The sequence below is a fragment of the Nothobranchius furzeri genome, chromosome 9 (genome assembly GCF_043380555.1).
Source record: "Nothobranchius furzeri strain GRZ-AD chromosome 9, NfurGRZ-RIMD1, whole genome shotgun sequence".
Lineage (NCBI taxonomy): Eukaryota > Metazoa > Chordata > Actinopteri > Cyprinodontiformes > Nothobranchiidae > Nothobranchius > Nothobranchius furzeri.
Window position 1 is genome coordinate 65,440,952 of NC_091749.1, and position 25,339 is coordinate 65,466,290.

The following is a 25,339-nucleotide window of genomic DNA, read 5'->3' on the forward strand; positions in this document are numbered from 1 at the left end:
GCGATGGAGACTAGGAAAGCATTAGGACTGGATCAGGGGTGCTGGTTTTGATCCGGAGAATGTGACTCTGTATCCTGTTGAAAAGAGCTGGAAGCCCCGCTCACTCCCCATCGCAGGTTGATAACAAAAGCGTTAAACGGTACTGTTTCTGGTTCCAGGAGCTGTTTGTTCCTCAGACGGGGAACACAGTGACGTGGTACTGCTGCGGCCCGACCGTTTACGACGCCTCCCACATGGGACACGCCAGGTAAACCTTCTAACCTGTCAGCCTCCAGATCGGCACACCAGGGCCCTCATTTATCAAATGCACTTATGAACAGATCTGTGTGCATTTCGTGTGTAGGAAAGATTTAACGCATTGTGTGGTATTTACCAGTTTGTACTTGTGCATGAAAATGTTCCTAAATAAAAGAACAGCTCTGACCATGCGTAGGAACAGCACCTAGTGGTAGAACAGGGGAACTGCAGCACTGAAGGTCTCAGTCGTCCGCATGCTCCTCATCCACAAATTATATTTTCCATCCATCCATCCATCCATCGTCTGAACCCGCTTTGTCCATGCAGGGTCGCGGGGGGGGGGGGGGGGGGGGGGGGGGGGATCTCCAGCGGTCAATGGGCAATCAGACAGGGTACACCCTGGACAGAGAGCCAGTCCATCGCAGCAAATTATATTTTCCCAGTATGTAATTATGTTAGTGGAAAAACAGCTTTTTGACATACTTGGTGCTAAAACCAATAAAAGACACACGTGACAGACGGGAATCTGACATTATATCATGGCTGATCTGTGTTATTGGTGGATTTAACAGAACGTTCTCTCGAGAGGGAACGTGTTCTATGTGAGCGCTCTGATCTCAAAGGAAATCCTTCTGTTATGCTGGGATTTGGGACCCTTGAACTACAATAACCACCCAGAACCTCCTCTGCTCCCCAATCATACACACTGTGTTGCCTAGGTAACCAGACTGAATTGGGCCATTCCCGTCTGTACCGGGTCGACCCGGGCCGGGTAGCCCCAGTCGGCCCCAGTCGGCCCCAGCCTGGCCCGGTTGATTCCACACATCCTTGTCTTAAGCCCATGTGGGCTGATTCTACCCACCAATCAGAGGCTTGCTCTAATGGAAGGTGTGAATTTGCTGTCAGCAGTGGGTGTGTTGGCCCTGGTCGGCCTGAAGCAGACCCCCTCAAGAAGAGGGCTGAGAATGAGCCTTGGTTGGCCCGGAAAAATACCAGGCCACCCAGATATGTAAACAACCTACGCTACCCGGCCCGGGCCGACCCGGTACAGATTGGAATGGCCCAAATGACAGCTCAGAAGATGCTGCACTCTCAGACAACATTTCCAAATGAAACTAACGCCACACAGACCGACTCCTTAAATGTAAAGAAAAACCCATTACTCTACGATTTATCAAATCCGTTTTTCATTTATTTCTGACGGGAACTTCTCTGTCCTGAACGTGTTTATAACGTCTGCAACTTAAAGAACAGGGAATCCCCTCACAAGCTGAGGACGTAGCGTGACCAAATATGGTTAATTGAGAGCGTTTCTGTATGTAAACGACTGATTGGACACAAGCACCCGAGTATGCACAGGTGGGATTTATCATCAGACGATTGCAGAGGAACGTGCTTACGAGAGGCCACCGCATGTCTTTGGACTGTTCGTACACACATTCTAAATTTTGGCTGTAGAAGGGAATATGGGACAGTTTCTGCAAACGTTTGATAAATGAGGGCCCTGATCTCAAATCTGCTGCTATGTCCAGGTCCTACATTTCCTTTGACATCCTGCGGAGGATCCTAAGGGACTACTTCAAATACGACGTCCTTTACTGCATGAACATCACAGATATCGATGATAAGGTGAGTTCCATTCAGCCAGATGTGCAGCAGCTGCCTGCTTCTGTTTGGTGTTTTAACGCCTTTAGTCTGCTTCAGATCATCAAAAGAGCTCGACAGAACCACCTTCTGCACCAGTACAAGGAGAAGAACCCGCCAGCTGGTCAGATTCTCCAGGATGTTCTGAGTGCCCAAAAGGTGAGTCATCAGAAGTAGGAGACCCAAACATCTAGCAGCGTCCTCATCAGATTGTTTTTAGATAAAGATCAAGATCCTAATCAGGATATGGGTCCCTTTCTGCTGCCGTGTTTGTTGTATTCAGTGTTGGGAGTAACAGTGTTCAAGTATAACGACGTTACTAATGGCTATTTTTTCTTATTAGAAATGAAGACATCAACGGCTATGTTGTTGGTATAGAAATGTTTTTTTAGATATCCATAATAACAACGGCACTAGTCAGAATTAAGTTTGAGGTATCTCAGAATCCCTAAAAACCCAGCATGGCCTTTTTAACATTTATTAGGCAGACTAGATATGTATTCCAGATATCTGTTCTTCTAGTAGAAATGATCATTCTAGATATCCATAAGAACATTCCGTAGGAATGCACTTTTTAGATATCTGAAATGTTCTTTCTAGATGGTGAGCATTATTCAGTTAAAAAAACTCTTTTACGTTATAGATAATGAAGATAGATGTTACAGATGTTAAAGATGTTACAGCTGTTATGGATGTTACAGATGTTATAGGTGTTACAGGTGTTACAGATTTTACAGATGTTGTAGATGTTACAGCTGTTACAGATGTTATAGATGATACAGGTGTTACAGATGTTACATGTTGTTATAGATGTTACAGATGTTACAGATTTTACAGATATTGTAGATGTTACTGCTGTTACAGATGTTATAGATGTTACATGTGTTACATATGTTACAGATGTTGTTATAGATGTTACAGATTTTACAGATGATGTAGATGTTACCGCTGTTACAGATGTTATAGATGTTACAGGTGTTACAATGTTACATGTGTTACAGTTGTTACAGATGTTGTTATAGATGTTACAGATGCTATAGATGTTACAGGTGTTACAGATTTTACAGATGCTGTAGATGTTATAGATGTTACAGATGTTATAGGTGTTACAGATGTTACAGGTGTTACAGATTTTACAGATGTTGTAGATGTTACCGCTGTTACAGATGTTATAGATGTTACATGTGTTACATATGTTACAGATGTTGTTATAGATGTTACAGATTTTACAGATGATGTAGATGTTACCGCTGTTACAGATGTTATAGATGTTACAGGTGTTACAATGTTACATGTGTTACAGTTGTTACAGATGTTGTTATAGATGTTACAGATGCTATAGATGTTACAGGTGTTACAGATTTTACAGATGTTGTAGATGTTATAGGTGTTACAGATGTTACAGGTGTTACAGATTTTACAGATGTTGTAGATGTTACCGCTGTTACAGATGTTATAGATGTTACATGTGTTACATATGTTACAGATGTTGTTATAGATGTTACAGCTGTTACAGGTGTTACAGATGTTACATGTGTTACAGATTTTATAGATGTTACAGCTGTAACAGGTGTTACACCTGTTACAGATTATGCGTTACAGAACATTAACCCTCCCACTGTCTTCATGGGTGACCCTGCGAGGAAAGTTGACCATTGAGCAGGATTGATGGTCTATCCCTTGAGGTCCATGTGGCAGGAGTGAGGTGGTGCTCACTCCTCACCCCTGCCACATGGACCTCAAGGGATAAACCATAATTCCTGCTCAATGGTCATCTTTCCTCACAGGGTCACACCCATTAGGATGGGGGGGGGGGGGGGGGGGGGGGGGTTAAAGTAGTATCACATTTACTTTTTATAGGTAACTAATTACTTTTACTTTGTGGTAACTGAGTTACAAACTCAATTACTTTTGGAAAAAGTAATTTATAACTATAACTATACTTTTTTTAACATAAGATGCCCAAAACTGGTTGTGTTTAGTCTTCTTTTTAATAAACGTCCAAGAGGGTTTGTGCTCCGGTTAGCAGGTACAATTTCAGTTGTTTTATCTGCATCAGCGTCCTTCCTGCTGCAGGACCAAGTTCTACCTGGAATTACAATGGGTGTTCACAAATTACAGTTAGACTGAATGAATGTAGGATAAGAGGCTCTGCTGCCTCTGAAGGGTCAACGGTCATTTTCTCCTTCAGCTGATGGAGTTGGTACCCAGCGCCCCGCTCCCACCAGCGGAAACTCAGAGTCATTCACACATCAGAAGATTCCAAACTGAATCTGTTTACCTGGGAAGCCAAAATGATTTTCTGATGAGGATTTCTTGTTTTCCAGCCATTTCAGGAGCAGCTGGCGTATACCACAGACCCTGATAAGAAGCAGATGCTGGAGCGTCTGGACGCCGCCGTAACCACAGCGCTGCAGCCTCTGCAGGCGGCTGTGAAGAGCAAAGCAGCAGATGATGTGCTGCAACCTCTGGCTCAGGTGAGACCGAGCTACCTGGTTCAGTCACGGGCATCTGAACCTCAGGGGTGTTCAATTCCGGGCCTGGAGGTCCGGTATCCAGCCCATTTTAGTTTTACCTCTGTTTCAACACACCTGATTGCAGTCACCAGGTGATTAACAGGCATCAGCAGAGCCTGATGAGCTGCTGCACAGGGGATTCAAATGTGTTGGAGCTGAGAAACAACTAAAATGTGATCCAGGACCGGAATTGAATACCCCTGCTCTATCTTCTAGAAACACTTGAAGAGCCTGCTCTTCAGAGAGCATCACCTATTCTTCTCCTTCGCTGCTCCCCTCTCTGTGTGCGCTGCTTCCCAAAGATGGCCTCTTTCATTGCTTTAGCTTCTTGTGGAAGGCAGAGTCCACTGACGGGATTAGATTCAGAGCTGCACAAAGGGGAGGGTTTCACATGAATCACACCTTCAGGAATGAAACCAGAACTGCAGAAACACCAGCGACCCTCAGGACGATCGAGGAAACAAATTAGTCTGAGTCAGAAGTTCACTCACAGATCTGTAAACTACCCAATGTTTTCTTCGTTTTTCCAGGTGTTGTTGGAGAATTCCAAGGATTTGCTGTCCGACTGGCTGGACAAACAGTTTGGAAGTCAAGTCGCAGAGAATTCCATCTTCTCCGTCCTTCCAAAGTTTTGGGAGGGAGAGTTCCATAAGGACATGGAGGCCCTGAACGTGAGGAGGAACCACAGATGAATTGAACACTTGTTAGTTTGTTCTGCATCATCTGAGTCTGTGTCCTCCAGGTTCTTCCTCCTGATGTTCTGACTCGAGTCAGTGAGTACATCCCTGAAATAGTGGAGTTTGTGGACAAGATCGTCTCAAATGGCTACGGGTGAGGAGGCTTCTTCCTGTTGCTCCTGGATTATTCGTGGTGGGGTTTCTGTTTGACGTGTTTACCTTACAGGTATGAGTCCAACGGTTCGGTTTACTTCGACACCCAGAAGTTTGATTCCAGTCCTCAGCACTCGTACGCGAAACTGGTCCCGGAGGCAGTCGGGGATCAGAAAGCTCTGCAGGAGGGAGAAGGTTCGTGTTTATGTCTCGGAAAATCAGAGGGAGCATTTAAACAGTTCTCTTATTTATAAAGCAACACTGAATATGTTTTCTGCTTCTCCCTCCTACTGGTTTTAAGCAGTATTACAACTGTCATAAACAACCCTGCCACAGCCTGCTGTAGCTAGCCTTAACAACGAGCTAACGCTAACATGAGTCAACCAATACTAAAATAAGCCATGAATTATAAAGATCACACTACTGGAAAAAATGATCACTTCCAAGTCTAGTAACAACAAAGCCAGGTCACCATCAGTTCATGATTTCATAGCCTCCTTCAGCTCCCTCAAAGGAGTGTAGACCGCATTGATGTTCGCTCTGGTTTTATCTTTCTGCTTTGACTCCAAAGACAGTAGTTTGTTGCCTTTGCTACCAGGCTCAAAGAAGAGTCAAGTTTTTAAAGTTAAGAATTTATTACTAACACTTTTAAAAATGACAATTTAGAAATGACAATTTTTGAACAGACAATTTTATATTAAAACTTGTTTTAAAGGCAAACCCTCACTGAAAGAAATCTTCTGATATTCATTCACGCATCAAAAAACTCACATTTTCATTTTAGCTTTCATTCAGTCACAGGTTTGCCTTTAAAACAAGTTTTAATATCAAATTGTCTGTTCAAAAATTGTCATTTATAAATTGTCATTTTTAAAAGTGTTAGTAATAAATTCTTAACTTTAAAAACTTGACTCTTCTTTTAAATGTAACACAGAATGGTGTATATATTTTTGGTTATTGAAAAAGCAAAGATTCCTTAAACTTCTGATTAAATAAATAAACTTTTGCTATTAAATGTTATTATCTTAAATCAAACATTAATCTTTGGATTAAATATAGACCAAGCTCGTTGGCATATGAACTTCTATCGAATATATATCCTAGATATTTATATATAATAGAAGCTTCATTGTTAACTCGTTGGATCTTTTCCCAGAATCTAACAAAACTGATAGCAAACGGTGTTGATTCTAGCATGTAGTTAAACACGCTACATAAATGTAAAAATTTATCTTCTTCTTGTGCTTTTCATTGACAGTAGGCAAACTGAAATAGCTAACTGCTACCTTTTATATTAGCTACTGGCACAGGAAACAGCTATTGCCATAAAGCCTCCCACTAGTGTCTGTACCTGATCCACAAGTCTGTTAAGTGCAGTTTCTGATCAGCAGAAGGGAATAGAGTGCTGTCCAGTTTGAAGCTGAAACCAGTTTAAAGCAATAGCTTAAAGACCAAGTTCACTGAGAAACCATTTTTTACTTTAAATTTTTGAAATATGATTGAGTTTAACATGCAGGCCTGCATTAGTTGAACGTAGAAAGAACAAAAGTAGACAGGATAACATTTGAATTAAAAAAGCTAGTCGATTCACTTCACATTGAAAAATTGGCATCCAAAGACTCACCCATATTGGCTCACGACAGAGATGAAAACTGTTCATTTGGCTTCCAGGAGACAGTAGAGCACGTCTTGGCTAGTAGAAGCTAACTGTTAGCATTAGCAACTCCACAACATGGCAGAACTCCTAAACGCTGTCTCTGTGTTTGCAACCTTGAACCGGGCAAGTTGGTGGTTGAGTTCCTCTGCCAGCGTTAGATCACCCCCCACGGCTTCCATACCAGTCCTGTAGTTGGTCATATGCTGGACATCCATCCACACCTGTTTACTGTTATAACTGTCCAGATGTTTCTCGATCTTCCTCTTATAATCCGACTTGGTCTCTCGGATGTCCTTCTGTAGATTGGCGCGGGCCGTGCTGTAGCGGGCCTTATCACCTGATCTGAAGGCAGTATTCCTCTCCCTCAGCAGCCTCTGGACTTCCTTTGTCATCCCGGGCTTCTGACTGGCGTAAACGCGAATGCGTTTATATTTTGTGACGATGACTGTGCAGTTCTTAATGTAACACATTACACACACCGTCACTAAACACTTCCAGGTCAGGGTGTTCAAAAATGTCCCAGTTGGTCCTACTGAAACAGTCCCGCAGCTGTTGAGAGGCTCCATCTGACCAATATTTGACTGTCCTTGTGGTGTTTGGGGCAGATTTCCTTAGTGGTATGTAGGCTGGGATTAAGAGCAGTGATGTGCAGCACAAGTGTGATAGTTGTGTAGCCCTGTTAGTGTAAACTTTGTCCAATGTGTTTACTCCTCTGGTGGCACACATGACATGCTGATGGAGTTTAGGGAGCACAGGTTTTAAATCCACATGGTTGAAGTCCCCAGCAACAACATGCACGGCATCGGGGTGCTTGGACAGGTGACTGCTAATGCTATGGTGCAAGAGTTTCAAGGCCGAGTTAGCATTAGCATCCGGTGCTATGTACACGGTAGAGCCCTGCACTGAAGCCCTCGGGTCGGGCTTCGGGCCAACGACTGTGTAATTACCTCGGGCACGGGCCGGGCTGGGCTGGGCGCCTTCATTTTTAATCGAATTCATTTAAAAAAAAACTGAAACACTTGAACGCAGCAGCACCCGTTAGCTCAGTTAAGGTCTGTGTGGTTTATAAACGCGCCTATATAAACAAATTCTCAAACTGCTGATTGAAACATGTGCCCCTATTCTAATATGCCATTTTATGTCCACTTTGATGTCAGAAACCATTCATTTATTCTCATGAAAACGGCAGCATTCTGTTTTTCTGTGAATAAATTCGCTCTGCAGTTAAAAAAAATACAGCAGTCATTGCTGTTTTTTTTCCAACTGAAGAGCGCATTTTCAGAGCGGCAGATTAAATTTACAAATGCAATAATAATTGGGGGAGTTTATTTAATCTTACCGGAGTTGCTGGTTCTATCATGGCGTTGTGCAGTGTAGCCTGCTAGCTGGATAGCAGAGTCCAGGATAGGGTTGTCATGGTGTGAAAATTTAACCTCACGGTTATTGTGACCAAAATTATCACGGTTTTCGGTATTATCGCGGTATTTTTTTTAAACGTGTTACTTTTTCAGACAATTAAATAAACCCTGTATATGAGGAAAATATTGTCCTCAGTTTGTGTCTAAATGTTGCCTAAATTGTGTTATTTTGTAATTATGTTGTTTATTTGTTTACATTTTTCCCTTTAGTCTCTAAAATACCAATATTTGCCCATAACTTCTTATTTTTTGTCTGTTTGATGTCCTCTTTTTAAAAATATTAGATCAGATGATACTCAGTACTCAAGTAGCCTTATAATCAGATACTTTTTTACCCTTACTTGAGTAATAAACCCTACATCAGGAAAATATTGTCCTCGGTTTGTGTTCCGGTGAGCTTTGCAGATTTGGGAAAATGTCATCAGGCAGTAATCATTGTTAAATTCATAATTATTCTCGGAGAGAGACCAACTCTTATCTGCCCCTGGGAGTCCCATAATGCATAGCGTCATTTCAACATGGGGGTGTCCGCGACACGGTTTATATGCAGGTAGCAGCGCTGCGGCTGCTTTATATAGCGACTCGTTGCATTCTCCCTCAACCCAAATCCTCGGATCACGCATTTTAGCTAAAACGTTAACGTTAGCTTGCCTTGCGTTGACTGTAGAGTTGTGGGTGATGGTCATGCAGATGTGTCATGAGATTTGAAGCGTTGCTGCCTTTCACAGACACTTTTTCTGCACGTGCTGCAAACAGGATAGCCGTCTTCTATCAACTGTCCCTCGGCATTCTTCAAATATCCAAAAGATGCCCGTACTTCCGACTTTGTCTTCTTTGAGGGATAATAAATGTCCTCCTGAGTGCTGCCGTCTCCTCCTTTGGCCATTATTTCAGCTTTAGCTTCAAGAAAGTTTTGGTCGTAAACAACAAAGTGCGCATGTGCCGCCGGCAACTTCAGCAGATGATACGGTGGCTGGTAAGGGTCACCGCGCCTACACCGCAGCCACAGTAACCCACCAAGATTTTTTTTTTTTTTTTAAACAAGACTGTTATTATTATTGTCAACTTTTTCACCGGGGTTTACCGCTACACCAGTTACCATGACAACCCTAGTCCAGGATCAATGAGTGAAGCCAGGATTCAGTGATCAACGTAACACAACTGTTCTTTACGATGTTATTAGAAACCACTTGCAGCCGCAGTTCATCGATCTTGTTGACGAGAGATCTGGCATTGGTGAGACAATTACTGGGGAGCGGTGGTTTAACCGGCTGTCGATGTAACCTCACTAGCATGCCGGCCCTGCAGCCTCGCTTTTGTTTTCTCTCCCTACGCCGCCCTCTTCGCCTGCCCGCGGTAATGGTGACCCACGGAGAGCCGGGACTCCTCGCTATGTCTGCCGGGATGTCATGGGAGGGAAGAAAATGCTGAAACACTTCTTTCGCTGCATACTCTCTGATGTTGAAGAATTCCTGTCGGCTGTAAATGTCGTTGGCTCGACAAAATGTGTATGAAACAAGTAGTAGTACTAGCACACACGTACAAACAAAACACTGGAATGAAGAGCGCCGAGCCGCTGTGTCTGTGAGCACCACCATCTTGTTGACCAAAACATACAAGATAAAAATGAAACCGTTGGACACAAAGACAAAGGACCATTCTCAAATACAATAAGTACAAGCAGTCAAAACGGACTTTAAACAATCTTTAAGTACTCGGAAGCACATTGATCAGAAACGTTTGATTGTGAAAGCAGACGGTAGATTTTATCTTCAGTTAAAGAAACAAACACGTCCTGTTTGTTTCCAAGTATCAGCTTCATGTTTCTAGTGTTTTTATCTGGTTATCTGGTATTATTATTCTGAGCTACTACAGCAATCAATTTCCCTCTGGGATTAATAAAGTATTTTTAATTGAATTGAATTCTGGAACGTTTATGTTGTTGGCCCTGGTCCTGCAGGAGACCTGAGCATCTCTGCAGACCGGCTGAATGAAAAGAAATCCCAGAACGATTTTGCTCTGTGGAAATCCTCGAAGCCCGGAGAGCCGTCGTGGGACTCTCCTTGGGGAAAAGTGAGCCGTCTGACGTGAATGGGCTCTGCTTCAATCTGAGTCTCTGACCCTAATCATGGTTCTTCTCCTAGGGTCGACCCGGGTGGCACATCGAGTGTTCCGCCATGGCTGGTTCTATCCTGGGGGAGTCGATGGACATCCACGGAGGGGGGTTTGATCTGCGATTCCCTCACCACGACAACGAGCTGGCTCAGTCTGAGGTCCGATTTATCAAAGTTCGGTTCCGAAGACCCGATTCAGACCCTCGTCTCTTTTATGTTTTGCTTCTAAAGGTTTAGACTTTCCTGTTCAGGATCAAGAGATGAAACTCGATAAAATAAAAATCTGAAACGTTCCAAAATAAGATCCATCAGAACATCTAGAAAACCAGTTTAACCGCTCACATGAAAGTCTGACCGGGTCAGGAGTTCTGGTCTCATCTCAGCTGCTTTTATGTTTCAGGCTTACTTTGAGAATAATTTCTGGGTCCGGTACTTCCTGCACACGGGTCACCTGACCATCGCCGGCTGCAAGATGTCCAAGTCTCTGAAGAACTTCATCACGATTAAAGATGCTCTGTCCAAAAACTCGGGTGAGTCAGCTGATTGGTGAACGTGTTAATATTCCAGAACCAGACCGGGAAAAAAACTGAAAACTGATGATGAAAACTTCCTGCAGCTCGTCAGCTCCGTCTGGCCTTCCTGATGCATTCCTGGAAGGACACCCTGGACTATTCCTCCAACACCATGGACTCAGCCGTCCAGTACGAGAAGTTCATGAACGTAGGTGTCGATGAGACGAGCGTCGCTCCTCACTTCCTCCTCAGAGGATCTTATGGATTCTTTCTGTTTGACAGGAATTTTTCCTCAACGTGAAAGACATCCTGCGTGCTCCCACGGACCTTCCCGGGCGTTTTGAGAGATGGGAGGCCGATGAGCTGGAGCTGAACAGCAGGTGAGCCGCCGAAAGTAAACATTACACCTAAACATTCTTCTTTAGCTTAAAGTGTCTTTAAACTTCTTTAGTTACAGAAATATTCATAAAAACATCCGAAGCAAGTTGTGTATAATCTGTATTTAAAGGGACTTTACAGAGTTTTGAATTTTTATGCTCGTGATTGCCCCCTCAGACCAAAAGCGTAACGGCAGCTTCAATAGTAGGCTCGTGCACGAGGCGCGCATGCTGTACGTTCACACTCCTTAATGAAAATAACAGCTGAGACAGTCCTGTGTGTGTGTGTGTGTGTGTGGGGGGGGGGGGGGGGCCTGGAGGACAGGAGAACACGCAGCTAATTAAATAATTTGGTTCTGTACCTTTCTCTTCAGCACAGCCGACAAAGGTTTATGATGGGTCAGTCCTCCTGCATGCTCAGATCATTCCCTTCCCTTGCTTGAAAAATTGTTCCCAAATGAAAGTTGAACCCACATCTTTTTTATCTGTGAATTCAATGCCGTTCAGCGAGTCTCAAATACAAATTTGGGCATCTTACTGTAAAAAAAAAATACCATTAATGTAAAAAAAGAAACTCTAAATAAACTGTTCACATCCGGAATCAAACCCAGGTCTTCTGCATGGGAGTCTGACGTCTCACTAGGTGAGCTAAAGCACCAGTGACATCTTTTGTATCTGTAACATTTATATCCTTGATGACGGCTGAAACAACGTTCAAAGAACGGTTCGGAGCAAAAATGGCTATTTTGTTGCTAATTTGCAGGAAATATCTAGAAGAAAGTTCTACAAAAAGTAGCTAAGGGTCCTCAGAAATGTAGGTTCATCACTAGGCGTTAGGAACAGCGACAACGTGGCACTACCTCTCTGCTGCTAAAGCTACGGATAGCAAATGCTACGGGCGATGCCTGAGCGTGAACGCGCATGAAGCAGCCTGCTCGACCCGAGCATCTCTCTTTTTCTGTGATTTTACAGAAAAACAGGCAATCACAGTAAAAATGCCAGGGCTCATTCAGGACCAGGGCATTGCAGGAGAACGTATGAAGAAGACATTTATTATTTCTATACATGTTTTGGCTGTCAAACTTCCATAATGCCCCTTTAAATAAAGCACACATCAGTGGTATTCGTTACATATGTCGTTATTAAAAATATATATATTTTATTCCATAAAATCTGCATATATTCAGCATTTCTTCTTATTTTTTATCTTTAGAATCTTTTGTTTCTATTTAATTTTTTTCTTGTTTATTCTTTATTTTTTACTCTCCTTTGTTGCTCCTGTACTGAATGTTATTGCTGCTGTGACACCAAGCCTTCCCCACTGACGGACAATTAAGGGATTTTCTATTTTATTTCTATTCTGTTCTTTTATCTGTAATCCATCCTGTTTTAAAGTGGGTTTATTTATCTGCACAGGCCAACAGCATAAATAAAAAATAGTATTTCTCTTAAAAGAAAATGCAATATCTCACCTATTAACTTTCATGCTTTGGAGCAGGAAAGGTTAATAAAACCAAAATAATTCAATCCCAGTTTTCTCCACTCTGATTTCCTGTGATGCTCACCTGTTCCAGCCGGACCTGCACCTGTGGGGTTGGGCTCTGAGCTGAGGAAGGAGTTCATCAGTGAGAAACAGTTGCTCACACAGGTTTGTGCTGCTGGACATGGAGAGCATCTGGACCACGCAGTTGTGTCGGAAAGGTGGATAAAAGCTGCAGCAACCAGAGTCATAGTGACTTGAGCGTGTCACTAAACTGGAGTTAAATCATCTCTGTCTGGAAGTTAGTCGGTGCACTTTCTATGTCAGCAGCAAACATTACTGAGCTGTTAGAATCCATTTCTGGGCTTCTAAGTCGGCTAACTGCTGGGTAAACGTGGCGCTGAGTAAGAGGAGTGTTCTCAGTTTGTCCGAGGCAGAGGAGGTAACGCTGCAGACACTGATGCTAGTAGCATGGACGCTAATGACTGTAAAGACATACCGGTTTCTCCCCTTGAAGCATCAACATGTTCCATCTTTGTTGAAACTCCTTCCTTCTGCATCAATCTCTCTCTTCCTGGACATTTTGGGATGGTGTGTGGACAGTTATTTTCACTTGTTGCATTAATTAAACATGGAAGTGGATACACTGCAACCTAGTGGCGAGTCACTGCGCTGCAAACACAATCGCCATGCATTATGGGAAATGCAGTTTATAGCCAATGTGCGCTTTGAATCGGCATAGACCTATTTTAAGACACTTGAATCTCTCGCGGGCCACATAAAATGATGTGGCGGGCCACATCTGGCCCGCGGGCCTTGTGTCTGACACATGTGCTTAGAGTTACTAGAGACCTCTGCAAATGTATTGATTAAACATGTGAACCACACGTTTATAAGGAAGGTTTTTAGCTCATGACATTCCAGAATTCCTAGCTGTTCAGGCTTCAGACTCCACCAGACAAGAAGAATAATGAAACAATTTAAATAACCTCGTGAGTTTTGACAAAGTTGTTTGAAACTCTTATTGTGAAGGATTACAGGAAGTTGAGTTTTACAGTGGGAGTGGTCAAAGAACTGAAACTCTGTTTAACTCATTCACTGCCAATGATGACAAAAGTTGTCATTTGCATTTTTTTATACTGTGTGGGCGTCGGAACGAGCCCCGCACCGTGTGAACAAACATCTCAGCTCTAAAGCCGATCTTCATCCGCATACGTCACACATCACCTGATCAGGAAGCAGAAAATCCATGTGTTAGGAGATCGTTTTGGGCCGCTGCTGTAAAAAGTGAGGCGCGAACCGGAAAAGCTTTTGCCGATCACAATTCAACAAAGGATTATGAAACAATGGATAACGTTCGAAATGCGCAGATTCTTGCTGATGTAAGAGGTGAGTCTCCGCTTTGTTTTGGTTGTTTTGGCGTCGACATCATCCTAGCACACATCGTTCTGTCACTCTTAAAAAAACAGTAAAAACGGTGAGAAACGCTGGCAGTGAATGAGTTAATAAAATGTCTTATTTTTTCATATTTAAGTCAGTGAAAACACACCCAGAACCTTCAGTAACCATAGTAAAAAACATTTTTTAAATATTTTTTACATTTATTTTGACACTCACCCTTTTGTTTTCCACTCGGTGGCTAACACGTCTTTATTGCTCTGAGGTTGTGTCAGAAGCAGCTAATTATGGATCTGTTTGCTAAATGTGATTTTATACCAACAACAAAAAAAAAAGAAAAATGTAAGACATGAGGATCGTTAGTTGAGATATGACTGTTCTATAATCAGAGCTGCTGATTTGTGTGTTTGTGCACACCACTTAATCCCCGACTGCCTCCGTTTGTGTTAGAACAGGTGAACATCTCCATCTCCATGGTGTTTAGAGTCAGGTGTTTGTGTGTTACAGTTTCTACGACAGGAAGTCTGCCATCCACCAGGCGCTGTGTGACAACGTGGACACTCGCGCCGCCATGGAGGAGATGAGGGTTCTGGTCGGACAGAGCAACACGTACATTGCTAGCAGGAAGAACGCCAAGCTGAGGCCCAACCGCCTACTGCTGGAGAGCATCGCCACATACCTCACCAACATGCTGAAGGTCAGCAACACACACACTCACATACTCACCTTCGGTTTGGCGTTTCAGGGAATCAGTTTCTTTCATTCTTCAAACTTTAAGAACAAAAGTTGTATCCGCCATTTTATCTCAAAATACTGTTTAGTTTATTTGTAAAATTTTCCTTTGGTGTTCCATCCATCCGTTTTCGGTCACTTATCCGAGGATCGGGTCTCGGGGGCAGCAGCCTAAGCAGGGAGGCCCAGACTTCCCTCTCCCCAGCCACTTGGGTCAGCTCCTCCGAGGGAATCCTAAGGCGTTCCCTGGCCAGCAGTGAGACACAAGTCTCGTTCTTTCTGTCACTACCCAAAGCTCGTGACCATAGGTGAGGGTAGGAACGTAGATCGACCGGAAAATCGAGAGCTTTGCCTTCTGGCTCAGCTCTCTCTTCACCGAGACAGACCGGTACAACGCCCGCATCACCGCAGACGCAGCACTAATCCGCCTCTCGATCTCACGCTACATTTTTCCCTCAGTCGTGAAGAAGACCCTGAGATACTTCTCCATTTGAGGTAGGACCTCATCCCTGACCCGGAGAGGGCATTCTACTCTTTTGCAACTCAAGACCATGGTCTCAGATTTAGAGGAGCTGATTCTCATCCCAGCTGCTTCACACTTGGCTGCAAACTGCTCCGGTAAGAGCCGAAGATCACGTTCAATCAATCAATCAATCAAAGCTTTATTTATAAAGCGCCTTCCGCAACCCTGTCAGGAAGCCCAAGGCGCTGAACATTCTCTTCTCCAAAAAAAATTCAGATCTAATCTAATAATAGTTTCTTAGAGTTACTTTTTGCCTCAAATGTCTGAGAATAAGTGATCAAAGCTTCCAATTCTCATTATTTCTTCACTGTGCTTTAAGGGGCTCAGCATGTACGCAGATATCTGAAACCACAGAACCTTGTCTGTGGTAAAGCCTTCATTGTGTTTATCATGGACCTGTCTAATTACTGGAAAACCTGCTTTTGACCTCTTCATATCAGACTCCGGGCCAAGACATGAAAGAATGACTCAGAAACAACAAAGACTCTGTTGAGTATCTCTGAACACGTTTAATTCACGAGTTTACCGCATTTTCTCCTCGGTGCTCGCTCACGCTTGTTTTGGTGGTTCGGGCGCGCTCCACACACGCTCCGGATCTGCGATAAAGTCCCGCCTCTGTTTGATTGACAGCAACAGGCAGATTTCTCCACGGTTTCTTTTATAAAATTGAAACTCGAAACAGGAAACTGTCAATAATGCGGGACATGAGTCTCAATTAGCGGGACACGTGAAAAGTAATGAAAATGCAGGACTGTCCCGCACAAAGCGGGATATGTGGTCACCCTACTATAAACAGTGTTAGTAAGAAAGATGAAAAAAATCACGAGGCGCTTCACACAAAAAAATTAATATAGGATCAGTGTTGGGAGTAATGCGGTACAGAAGTAATTAATTACTGTAATGCATTGCTTTTTGCTGTAATGTGGTAATGTAAGGCATTACAGGGAAAGAAAATGGTAATATTTACTCGGTACAATTGTCAGTAACGCGGTAATTACAATGCATTTTAAACCCAGAATCAAGATGCGTTTCTTAAAAATTCAAATTGCGGGAAACCCGAAAAAAGATCCAGTATCCACATATATGACGTCATTTATGGACTCAGCTTTGCAGGCAGAGAGAATGTTGCGGTACCGGCTCAAATACTCCAGCTGCATCCTGCGCGCGGCCACAGTAACATTCACAAAATCGCTCCACTAAAACAAAATAATTCACCTGCGATCGTTCATATCAGCGCATGTTCTCTGGTACTCTGTACTTTTCTGACGTGCTTTGCCTCATCTGAGTTAATCTGGGCCCCGGTGATTTTAACTCATTGCTGCTGGAGCGCCGTGCATGTGAAGATCCCTTTGGCTGATAGTTAGAAAGTAGGAAGTCTAGGAAACAGTTTTTTCTGGAAGACGGAGAAAACATGCAGCATGCAGGGAGGTTAGAGAGATAAAGGGCAGGAAATAATTCAAATAAAATCAAGAAAACAAAACCAAGTGCTTGAAAAGACAAAAAGTAGTTAGATTTATCCCCAATACTCATTTTTACCAGTGAAAAGCAATAATATAAAAGCATTTAATATTTATACATGTGATAGAATCAGATCACCCCAGAAGTCAGTCCCACATCCAGGGCCGTATCAAGGCATTTGGGGACCAAGGCTAAATATACTTGGAGCCCCCACCACCTCACTCCCTGCTCAGTTAATCTAAGATGGCAGCGTGCTGAGAGTACAGATTGTTGTTGCTTTTATTTAATAAACAATCCTTCTAAAGATCTGTTTTTAACAGCAATCCTAGCTCAGACACCACATCACCTTCCACCGGATGTGTCATGAGTTCACCAGGCATCAGATTACCAAACTCATACTGAAGTTGTTTGGTTGAAAATAACTTAGAGTAATGCAAAAGTAGTGTAATGCCTTACATTTTAAAATCAGTAATATTGTAATGTAATGAATTACTTTAAAATGAGGGTAACAAGTAATAAATAATGTATTACAGTTTTGAAGTAACTTGCCCAACACTGTATAGGATTATAAAGAATTATGGGAATATAAGATTTTTTAAATTATTAAAAATATATTTAAAATGAGAAAATATACAAATAGTGACTCAAATTTTTAAGGAAGAGCAAGAGAGAAAATTAGTAGGAAAGAAGGAAATCGGTGAATCCTTGGAAAGGCGGAATAAGTCAAAAGAGCAGAATAAGGAGAGGGTGATGAAGGTCACCCAAAGGTCAGCCTGAACAGTTGAGTCTTCAGCTGCTTTTTAAAGGAGACCACTGAGTCCACTGATCTCAGGCTCAGGGGGAGAGAGGCCCAGAGTCTGGGGGCCACAGCAGCAGATGATCTGTCACCTTTGGTCTTTAGCCTGGTGCTGCACAACCAGTAGGCTTTGATCACTGGACCTCAGGGACCTGCTGGGGGTGTAGGGACTAAGAAGATCACCAATGTAAGATGGTGCTCGTCCATGTAAGGCCCTATAGACCAGAACCAGGATCTTGAAATGAACCCTGAAGTTGACTGGCAGCCAGTGAAGCTGGAGGAGAAGCGGGGTGATGTGGGTGTGTTTGGAGGACTTGGTCAGAAGCCGAGCACAGGCGTTCTGAACCATCTGTAGACGGTTCAGGGAGGTTCTGCTCAGACACGTGAAAAGAGAGTTATGTTCCTGAGATGGAAGAAGGAAGAGCGAACAAGAGAACTGATATGAGAATCCAGGGTGAGAGCTGGGTCAAAGGTCACGCCAAGATTCCTGACAGAGGGTTAGGTGTGAGAAGCAAGCTGACCAAGAGAGTCTGACTTTGGGATCCAGCTTGTCTGGGGCACAGATAGCTCACTGCCTTCCCCTCCTGAGGTACCGGATGGTGAACCAGAATCTCCTCGAAGCCGTACGGCTCACCGAACTCCTCCCACGCCCGGGTTTTTGCCTCCGTGACCACCCGAGCCGCATTCCGCTGGGCCTGCCGGTACCCATCAGCTGCCTCTGGAGTCCCGATAGGGGTGATGTCGAGCTGAAAAAGAAGTCCTAACTAGGGATGCACCATCGGTATCGGTGCCGATACCAATACCAGTATCTGTATCGGTAAAAGTTAACCGGTACCAATGCAGTTGCTTGAAAATGGTTTCACTGTAACTTGTCATTTCTGTTCACCTAATATTTTAGTTTTGTGATGATTTCCATTCATATATTTTACTTTTTATCCACCTCACAGTCTTTTCCCGTTGAAAGCAGAGAAGAAAATAAAATCTGTATTCCAAATCATTGCATTTTTTTGTGTGGTGGAAGTATCGTATCGGTAATCAGCATCGACGAGTACTCAGATCCAAGTATCGGTATCGTATCGGTTTGGAAAAAAGAGGTATCGGTGCATCCCTACCCCTAACCATTGGTGTCCACCAGCAGGTTTGTGGATTGCCACCATGACAGGCACCGACGACCTTTAGGCCGCAGCTCGGCCACCTTGACAATGGAAGCATGGAACATGGCCATTTAGCGTTACCCGAACTTATTGTTATGGCTCAGAGCCATTTGTGTTTTTCCCTGTGTGTGTGTGAGAGAGGAGATGCAGCACCTGGCTCCAATCTCACTAGATTGCCTCCCGGTTAGATCCTCCCAGCTGATCCTGATGACCAGCAGCATAAAAGTCAGCCAGCCCTCAGTTCAGGGAGCGGCAGGCCAGGGAGGTTCTCTCTGGTCTGTTGTCTCCTCAGCAGCTTTTGGTTTTAAGTTTTATGTAACAACTTTGAGAGCTTAACTCTCTGTGTTTAACCGTTCGCCTTTTAGGGGTAAAGGATACTTTACCCCTTCGCTTGCTTTTATTAAGACATCACTCAGTAAAAGGGAAATCGTGATGGTCTTTCGTGGTGTTTTTGTATTAATTTGGTTAATATGAGAGTTTAGTTGTTACTCGTTTTGCGTTGCTGCTGATGTGTCTTGTTAATCTGTGTTTTGAGTTTATATTTATGTAAATAAATGTTGTTTTGTTACGTTTACCACGAGAACATGCGTCCTCATTGTTACCCCCGGCTCCCTAGACAGCCTGGGACGTAACACTTATAATTGTGTTTATTCTAATTTCAGATAGTTCTTTTTAATAAAGAAATGTTTTCTCTGTGGCCATCTCTGATGAACTGGTTTATTTAAATGAAAGTATGAAGTTTGAAAATAAAAATGTAAAGAAAACTAAAATAATTGAAGCCACAGCTTGTTTTGCTCGTTGTTTATGACGTCTGAATTAAAATCTGGTTTTAATGTTCAGATCTTTGGTGCAGTCGAAGGATCGGAGTCCATCGGTTTCCCAGTGGGAGGTCAAGGTCACGGTATGGATGTAAGTGTGTGTGTGTGTGTGTGTGTGGGGGGGGGGGGGGGGGGGGGGGGGGGGTTTGTGCCACAGATTTGCCTAAAGCAGATGTTACAGATCTTCCTGTTTTGGTCCGGTTTCTGCAGCTGGAGAGCACAGTGATGCCATACCTCGGCGTCCTGTCCAACTTCAGAGAGGATGTCAGGAAGATTGCCCGCGAGCAGAAAGGTGAGAAGGAATCTCCGCGCGCCTCTGTGAGGTCAGAAACGTGCGCTCCGATATCTGAACAGTTTGAGTTTTATCTCCAGTGACGGAGCTGCTGAAGCTCTGCGACGTCGTTCGAGATGATACGCTACCGGAGCTGGGGGTCCGACTGGAAGATCACGAAGGTAAGAGGTTTCAGAAATTATTAAAAACAAATGAAACGCACCAAATTTTACACTTTTAACAGTTGATTAAACATGCAGGACTGTTCGATGCTGTGCACGTTTCCATTAGAGTACCAGAGACGTTTCTGGTTTAAAACCATCAAATTTATTAGATTCAGAGATTGATTCTGATTGCTGTCTTGAGTCTGTTAGTAAAATATCTCCGGAGTTTTTCTTTGGGAAACCTTTAAAAGTCCAATGAACTGCAAACTAGCATCCAAAGTACGTCTGACTCCTCGGATCAGGACATTTGCACGGCACCGTAAACGAGTGGCTCAGGTAGAATAAATGAAAATGTGTGATTGTTGCAGGTCAGCCCACCGTGGTTAAGCTGGTTGACAGAGACACGCTGCTGAGGGAGAGAGAGGAGAAGAAGAAGGTGAGGAACTGTGATTAAACTCACAGGAAGCGCTGAAACTGAGCGCATTGGTTCTGCTTCAGCTGGATCTTTAAGGCAACATTTTTCATTTTCTCAGGTGGAAGAAGAGAAGAAGAGAAAGAAGGAAGAAGCTGCCAGGAAGAGACAAGAGCAAGAGGTGAGTCTTTCCATCCGTTTAGCTCTGGACGTCTTCGCTCTCACTTTACCAAACTTCATTCTTTTCAGACGGCCAAACTCAACAAGATGAGGATCGCTCCGTCTGACATGTTTCGCTCTGAAACGGACAAATATTCCAGATTCGATGAGACGGTAAAACTTTCATAAGATCTAAACAACATAACTTTACTGTTTTGTTTGTGTTTGTGTTTTCTCCGGCTGATAATAAAAGATTTCAGCTGCAACAAAACTCAGCTCAGCGGTTATTAAACCAGCAACCTCTGACACACGTCGCTCTGTCCTTATTAAAGAGCAAGTCACCCCCTACCAGAGTATTCCTCCACCCCCACTTCCTGTTTGAAAAATGCAACAAATGCTGTTGCCTAGCAGACCGAGGGGGTGGAGCCGCTAACAAATACACACACACACAGGCTCACAGTGACACTGGCTGTGTCTCAATTCAGGGTCTGCATCCTTCGAAGGACCCAGCCTACTCTGCCGACGTGGGCTGGGTCCTCCGTCGGCCGAGTAGACGGATGTTAACGGCTGTGAATTTAGACAGGCCTAGCCTTCATGAATTCCCGCCACTCCCTCGGCGAACGTCTCGTCGCCTGGAACCGTGGAACCGCTGAGCAGAAGGGAGAAGCAACTTTAAACGATGGAGCTCGAAGTTTTATTTAGCTTTTTAATAATTTCCTTGACTGTTGGAGAGCTAATTCAGAGAAAATACTTTCGACAAGCTGAGCCTGAGCAAAGATGTGATAATAGTTTTTAATACTTTCTAAGGGTCTTAATTTGACCAAAACCGATTTATCACCTTTTAAGACTTTTCAAGACCCAGCGGATACCCTCTAGTAAACAATTCACATTTGTAAACAAAAATAAAATTCAAGAGTTTAATGCAGAACTGATTTTATTTAGATATTTCTTTTATATGTACATGTTTAATCTTTATTAACCATTTTTTTCTAGCAAAGTAAAAAGCTGTCAAAGTTCTCCCTTCTCTCCTGTGCCCTCTGCTGCTCTGCCTCCCTCTGCAGCCTCATGTCCTCCCTGATCAGCTCCAGAAGCTGGTCATCGCTGTCACCTTCCCCTGGATGCCCATTTTCTCCAGAATAGTCTTAAAAAACATGTAAGAAAAACAACAGGAAGAGAAAAGAGGACAACGGGTTATTCCTTTCGTGTTTTCGCAGAAAAAAAATAAACTCAAACGAGTTTTTAAAATATGAGATGTTATTGTACCTCCATGCCACAGCCGCCGAATACTTTGCTCCAGTGATCATGTGGTCCATCTCCGCCCTAAGCTTAATAAATTCCCTGGTTTTCTCGTATGTCCCCAAAATACAAACTCCTATTAACATCAGGGGGAAAACGTAGAGGGAGAAGTACGACACCGAGCGGCCGAACATACGAGCCGAGACCGCAATACAAGCACTTTTACTGTAACATTTCTAACTAAAATAACGTTCATGTATCAGAAAAAGTCCTTAACCTAACAGTTTTCAAGTTTATACTGACATTTATGTGCGCAATCCTCTCCGACAGCTCCCGCTTCACTGTACGCCATTGTTTTTTAAAGTTCTGCCATCCGGCCCGCAAGGCATCTTGGGAAATGTAAACCATTGAAGGATACACCGGACCCATCCTTCATTCAGGCGAAAAGAAGGCCGGATTCGTCGACCGCATTTGAAGGAGTCTTCGAATTGGGACAGGCCTAGTCGCGGCGCTGTGACGTAACCGGCCGACAAATGCGGCCGGCGAAGGATGCAGACCCTGAATTGAGACACAGCCTGTGACATCATACGGTACCAGCTAACATTCTAGGGTACCTTTTAGCCAATAACGATGGCAGATTTAAATTCAAATGCAGTGCAGAGTTTTTACCTGACAACGGCACAACACTGACAGTTTTAAGCAGAAAATTAAAATTTTAACTAAAATGTATTAAACTATTATTAAAATGTGCAAAACTATTAACGACATGTGTCTGCAGCACGATTAGACACGCATTTATATAGTTTATCAGGAAAAAAAGTAGATTTGGGGGTGACTTGCTCTTTAACAACTTTATTAACCCGTTCATGCTAAAAACAGGAAATACCAGATAAAATTTTACTTGTGTAATTTTTAATAAGAAAAATCCCTGAAATATTAATATCCTCCACCAGGGGGCAGAATACGTGTGTTGCATTTGGTACAGCAGGTTTTACAGGATCGTACCAGTCCTGGTAATGAGGTAGAAGTCTTAGCTAAGCTTAGTTAACTAATCCGAGTAAAAGTGAAACTAACTGAGAGATTTTGAACATCTGTGTTTTGTTCTTTGAGAAGCTGTCCGTAACATCCTCTTCTCCACAGGGTTTCCCCACTCACGATGCTGATGGGAAGGAGATCAGTAAAGGGCAAGCCAAGAAGCTGCGTAAGCTCTACGAGGCACAGGAGAAGCTGCACAACGAGTATCTCCAGACCAACCAAAACAGGAACTGAGCGTGGTCCAGATTAAAGCTGCTGCTGCTGGTGGTGCTGTGCTGTCTCCTGTTCATCTGATTTTGTTATAATCTGCTTTATAAACATGTTTTCTTAGAGAGGAGGGCAGAAACCACACATATAAAGGACTTCCTGTGTTTGAAGTTTTTCAGACTGACTTACAGCTTCAGCCAGATCCATTTCTGTTTCATTTAACCAGGAAAGGAAGATTACAGGAAAATCTCAGGAAGGATGAATTATCGATATCACTCATTTGTTTTTTTGATTGTAGAAAAAACTGAAATCTCGATCCAGGTTTGATTTCTTTGTATTTTGATTAAAAAAATGTTCTGAATGTTCCTCAGAGTGGAAATGGCCTTTAAACCAACATTCGTCTGAAAGTTTTTTGGTACTAGAACTGGTACCAAGATCAAAATCAAGGCAAAGTTCAAAGAAAGCCTCCTTCAGAAACTCCTGATCTAGAACCGCTTTAGTTCAGAAATGTCTTGCTGCTGGAAGGAAAAATGGAGAGAAAAGAAGACCAGAGCAGGCGTTATAGCCTGGAAGGTAATTTTCAGAACATTTGGATCCATTTAGTTTTATTTTCAGCTTCAGTTGCTCCTCGACAGAAATCACAACTTTTTTTTATATTTTGTGAAAATTTTCGACGCAAATATTTAATTTTAACGTCCTTTTTTTTTGGCACTTTATCATTTATAAAATCACCTCCACTTGGAGCACTTTCACTCAACCCAAACTGATAAAACTCATCAACATCAGTGACGGATTCATTTACATCCATTTTTCCTTTACTGGGTTTATATCCAACAGGCCGATGCTGCCAACAACCAGCCACAGATTAAACAGCTGCAGATTTAATTTGGCTGTGAAATATTTGATGTTTCAGTGAGGATTTTGATAAAAGAATAAAGCGACTCAGAAGTGTGAGCTTGTTGGACAAATATGAGCCAACGTGTTTTCTGATCACAGCAAGAAAAGCGTTTTTTCATTCACTCATATTTTGTATTTTTGTACGGTTTTATTGCTTCATTGTGATGCACCTGCAGATTTCATTCAGAATAAATGATTTTAATGAAATGTCTGTTTAATTTCAGTGGTCAACATAAAAACAGCTGGAGCACATGTGCACAGTATATTTACGAGGTTTTATTTTACTTATTAAAGAGCAAGTCACCCCCTACCAGAGTATTACTCCACTCCCATTCTCTGTTTGAAAAATGCATCAAATGCTGTTGCCCAGCAGACCCAGAGGGCAGCGTCGCTAACAAATACACACACACAGGCTCATGACATTGTGACATCATATGGTACCAGCTAACGTCCTAGGGTACCTCTTAGCCAATAGCGATGGCAGATTTAAATTCAAATGCAGTGCAGAGTTTTTACCTGACAACGGCACAACACTGACAGTTTTAAGCCGGGCGTACACTGCGACTCTTTCAATTTTTTGAGCCGATTTTCCACTCGTGCGAGAATCCACAAGATCAGGGCGAGTTTTGCACTGAGTGTCGTGTAGTGTACAGGGGGTTACAAGAGGCGATTAACCCCACGTGACCAGCTACTGATCAGCAATCGTGAGCTCGCACGGACTTCTGGAGTGTTTGATATTTTGCTCGTTCCTCGTGAGGGTATCGCACTGTTGAAGCAGCGCGGGGAGCGGCTGCGACCCAAAAAGTACCAGAACCGCTGACGGCGCATGCGCAATCATGCTTCAACACTGCTCGCCCGCTATTTCCCTAATAACACACGTTGTTCGTTTTTATTTCTACACGGTTGTTTTTTTACTGTGGCAGTGTGAGTGTCCTGTCACAGTGTCCCGATTGATCATGCGCCCTGGCTACTTGTCCAAGGGGATGTCCCTTTGGCTGACTGGTTAGAGCGTATCTCACCCGAGAGTCTGGGGATCCCGCCTGGGCCCTCATTTCTCCACCTTGCCACATTACTCACAATGATTGTCAAGAACGCGTGTTTGTCGTGTTCATGTCAAATTAAACTGATCACAAAACAGATTTACTTTCTTTATTTCATTTTCCTCATCCAACCCCCATGAATCTTGCGTGTCCTCCTGCAGCACTCCCAAAGGACAACAGGCGAAACAAGACAAAGAAGTCTGATGTGTTGTGTAAAAACTGCTATTTTTAGCATATTTTTAGGTCTGACGTGT

At 43.2% G+C, this 25,339-nt stretch overlaps 1 protein-coding gene and 1 long non-coding RNA gene across 3 annotated transcripts in view; one reads left to right on the top strand and one right to left on the bottom strand.

The window, feature by feature from the left end:
* cars1 (cysteinyl-tRNA synthetase 1) overlaps nt 1-24,252 on the top strand; it is a 29,120-nt gene extending 4,868 nt beyond the window's left edge. For both annotated transcript variants that reach the window (XM_054731995.2, XM_054731994.2), the window contains 20 exons: nt 159-247; nt 1,770-1,866; nt 1,942-2,040; nt 4,209-4,358; nt 4,928-5,068; nt 5,140-5,228; nt 5,301-5,422; nt 10,263-10,375; nt 10,447-10,575; nt 10,817-10,946; nt 11,033-11,136; nt 11,211-11,308; nt 14,691-14,880; nt 19,687-19,755; nt 19,875-19,956; nt 20,037-20,117; nt 20,468-20,535; nt 20,633-20,692; nt 20,761-20,844; nt 23,047-24,252. In XM_054731995.2, coding sequence (XP_054587970.1) covers nt 159-247; nt 1,770-1,866; nt 1,942-2,040; nt 4,209-4,358; nt 4,928-5,068; nt 5,140-5,228; nt 5,301-5,422; nt 10,263-10,375; nt 10,447-10,575; nt 10,817-10,946; nt 11,033-11,136; nt 11,211-11,308; nt 14,691-14,880; nt 19,687-19,755; nt 19,875-19,956; nt 20,037-20,117; nt 20,468-20,535; nt 20,633-20,692; nt 20,761-20,844; nt 23,047-23,175 — 2,124 coding nt within the window. In that variant the 3' untranslated portion in view covers nt 23,176-24,252. The remainder of the gene's footprint in view (nt 1-158; nt 248-1,769; nt 1,867-1,941; nt 2,041-4,208; nt 4,359-4,927; nt 5,069-5,139; nt 5,229-5,300; nt 5,423-10,262; nt 10,376-10,446; nt 10,576-10,816; nt 10,947-11,032; nt 11,137-11,210; nt 11,309-14,690; nt 14,881-19,686; nt 19,756-19,874; nt 19,957-20,036; nt 20,118-20,467; nt 20,536-20,632; nt 20,693-20,760; nt 20,845-23,046) is intronic.
* LOC139071841 (uncharacterized) lies at nt 21,584-22,026 on the bottom strand. Its single transcript, XR_011521652.1, has 2 exons — nt 21,934-22,026; nt 21,584-21,811 (listed from the first exon to the last, which is right to left on the bottom strand). It is a non-coding gene; the product is annotated as an uncharacterized lncRNA (long non-coding RNA).
* Nucleotides 24,253-25,339: the final 1,087 nt, after the last annotated feature.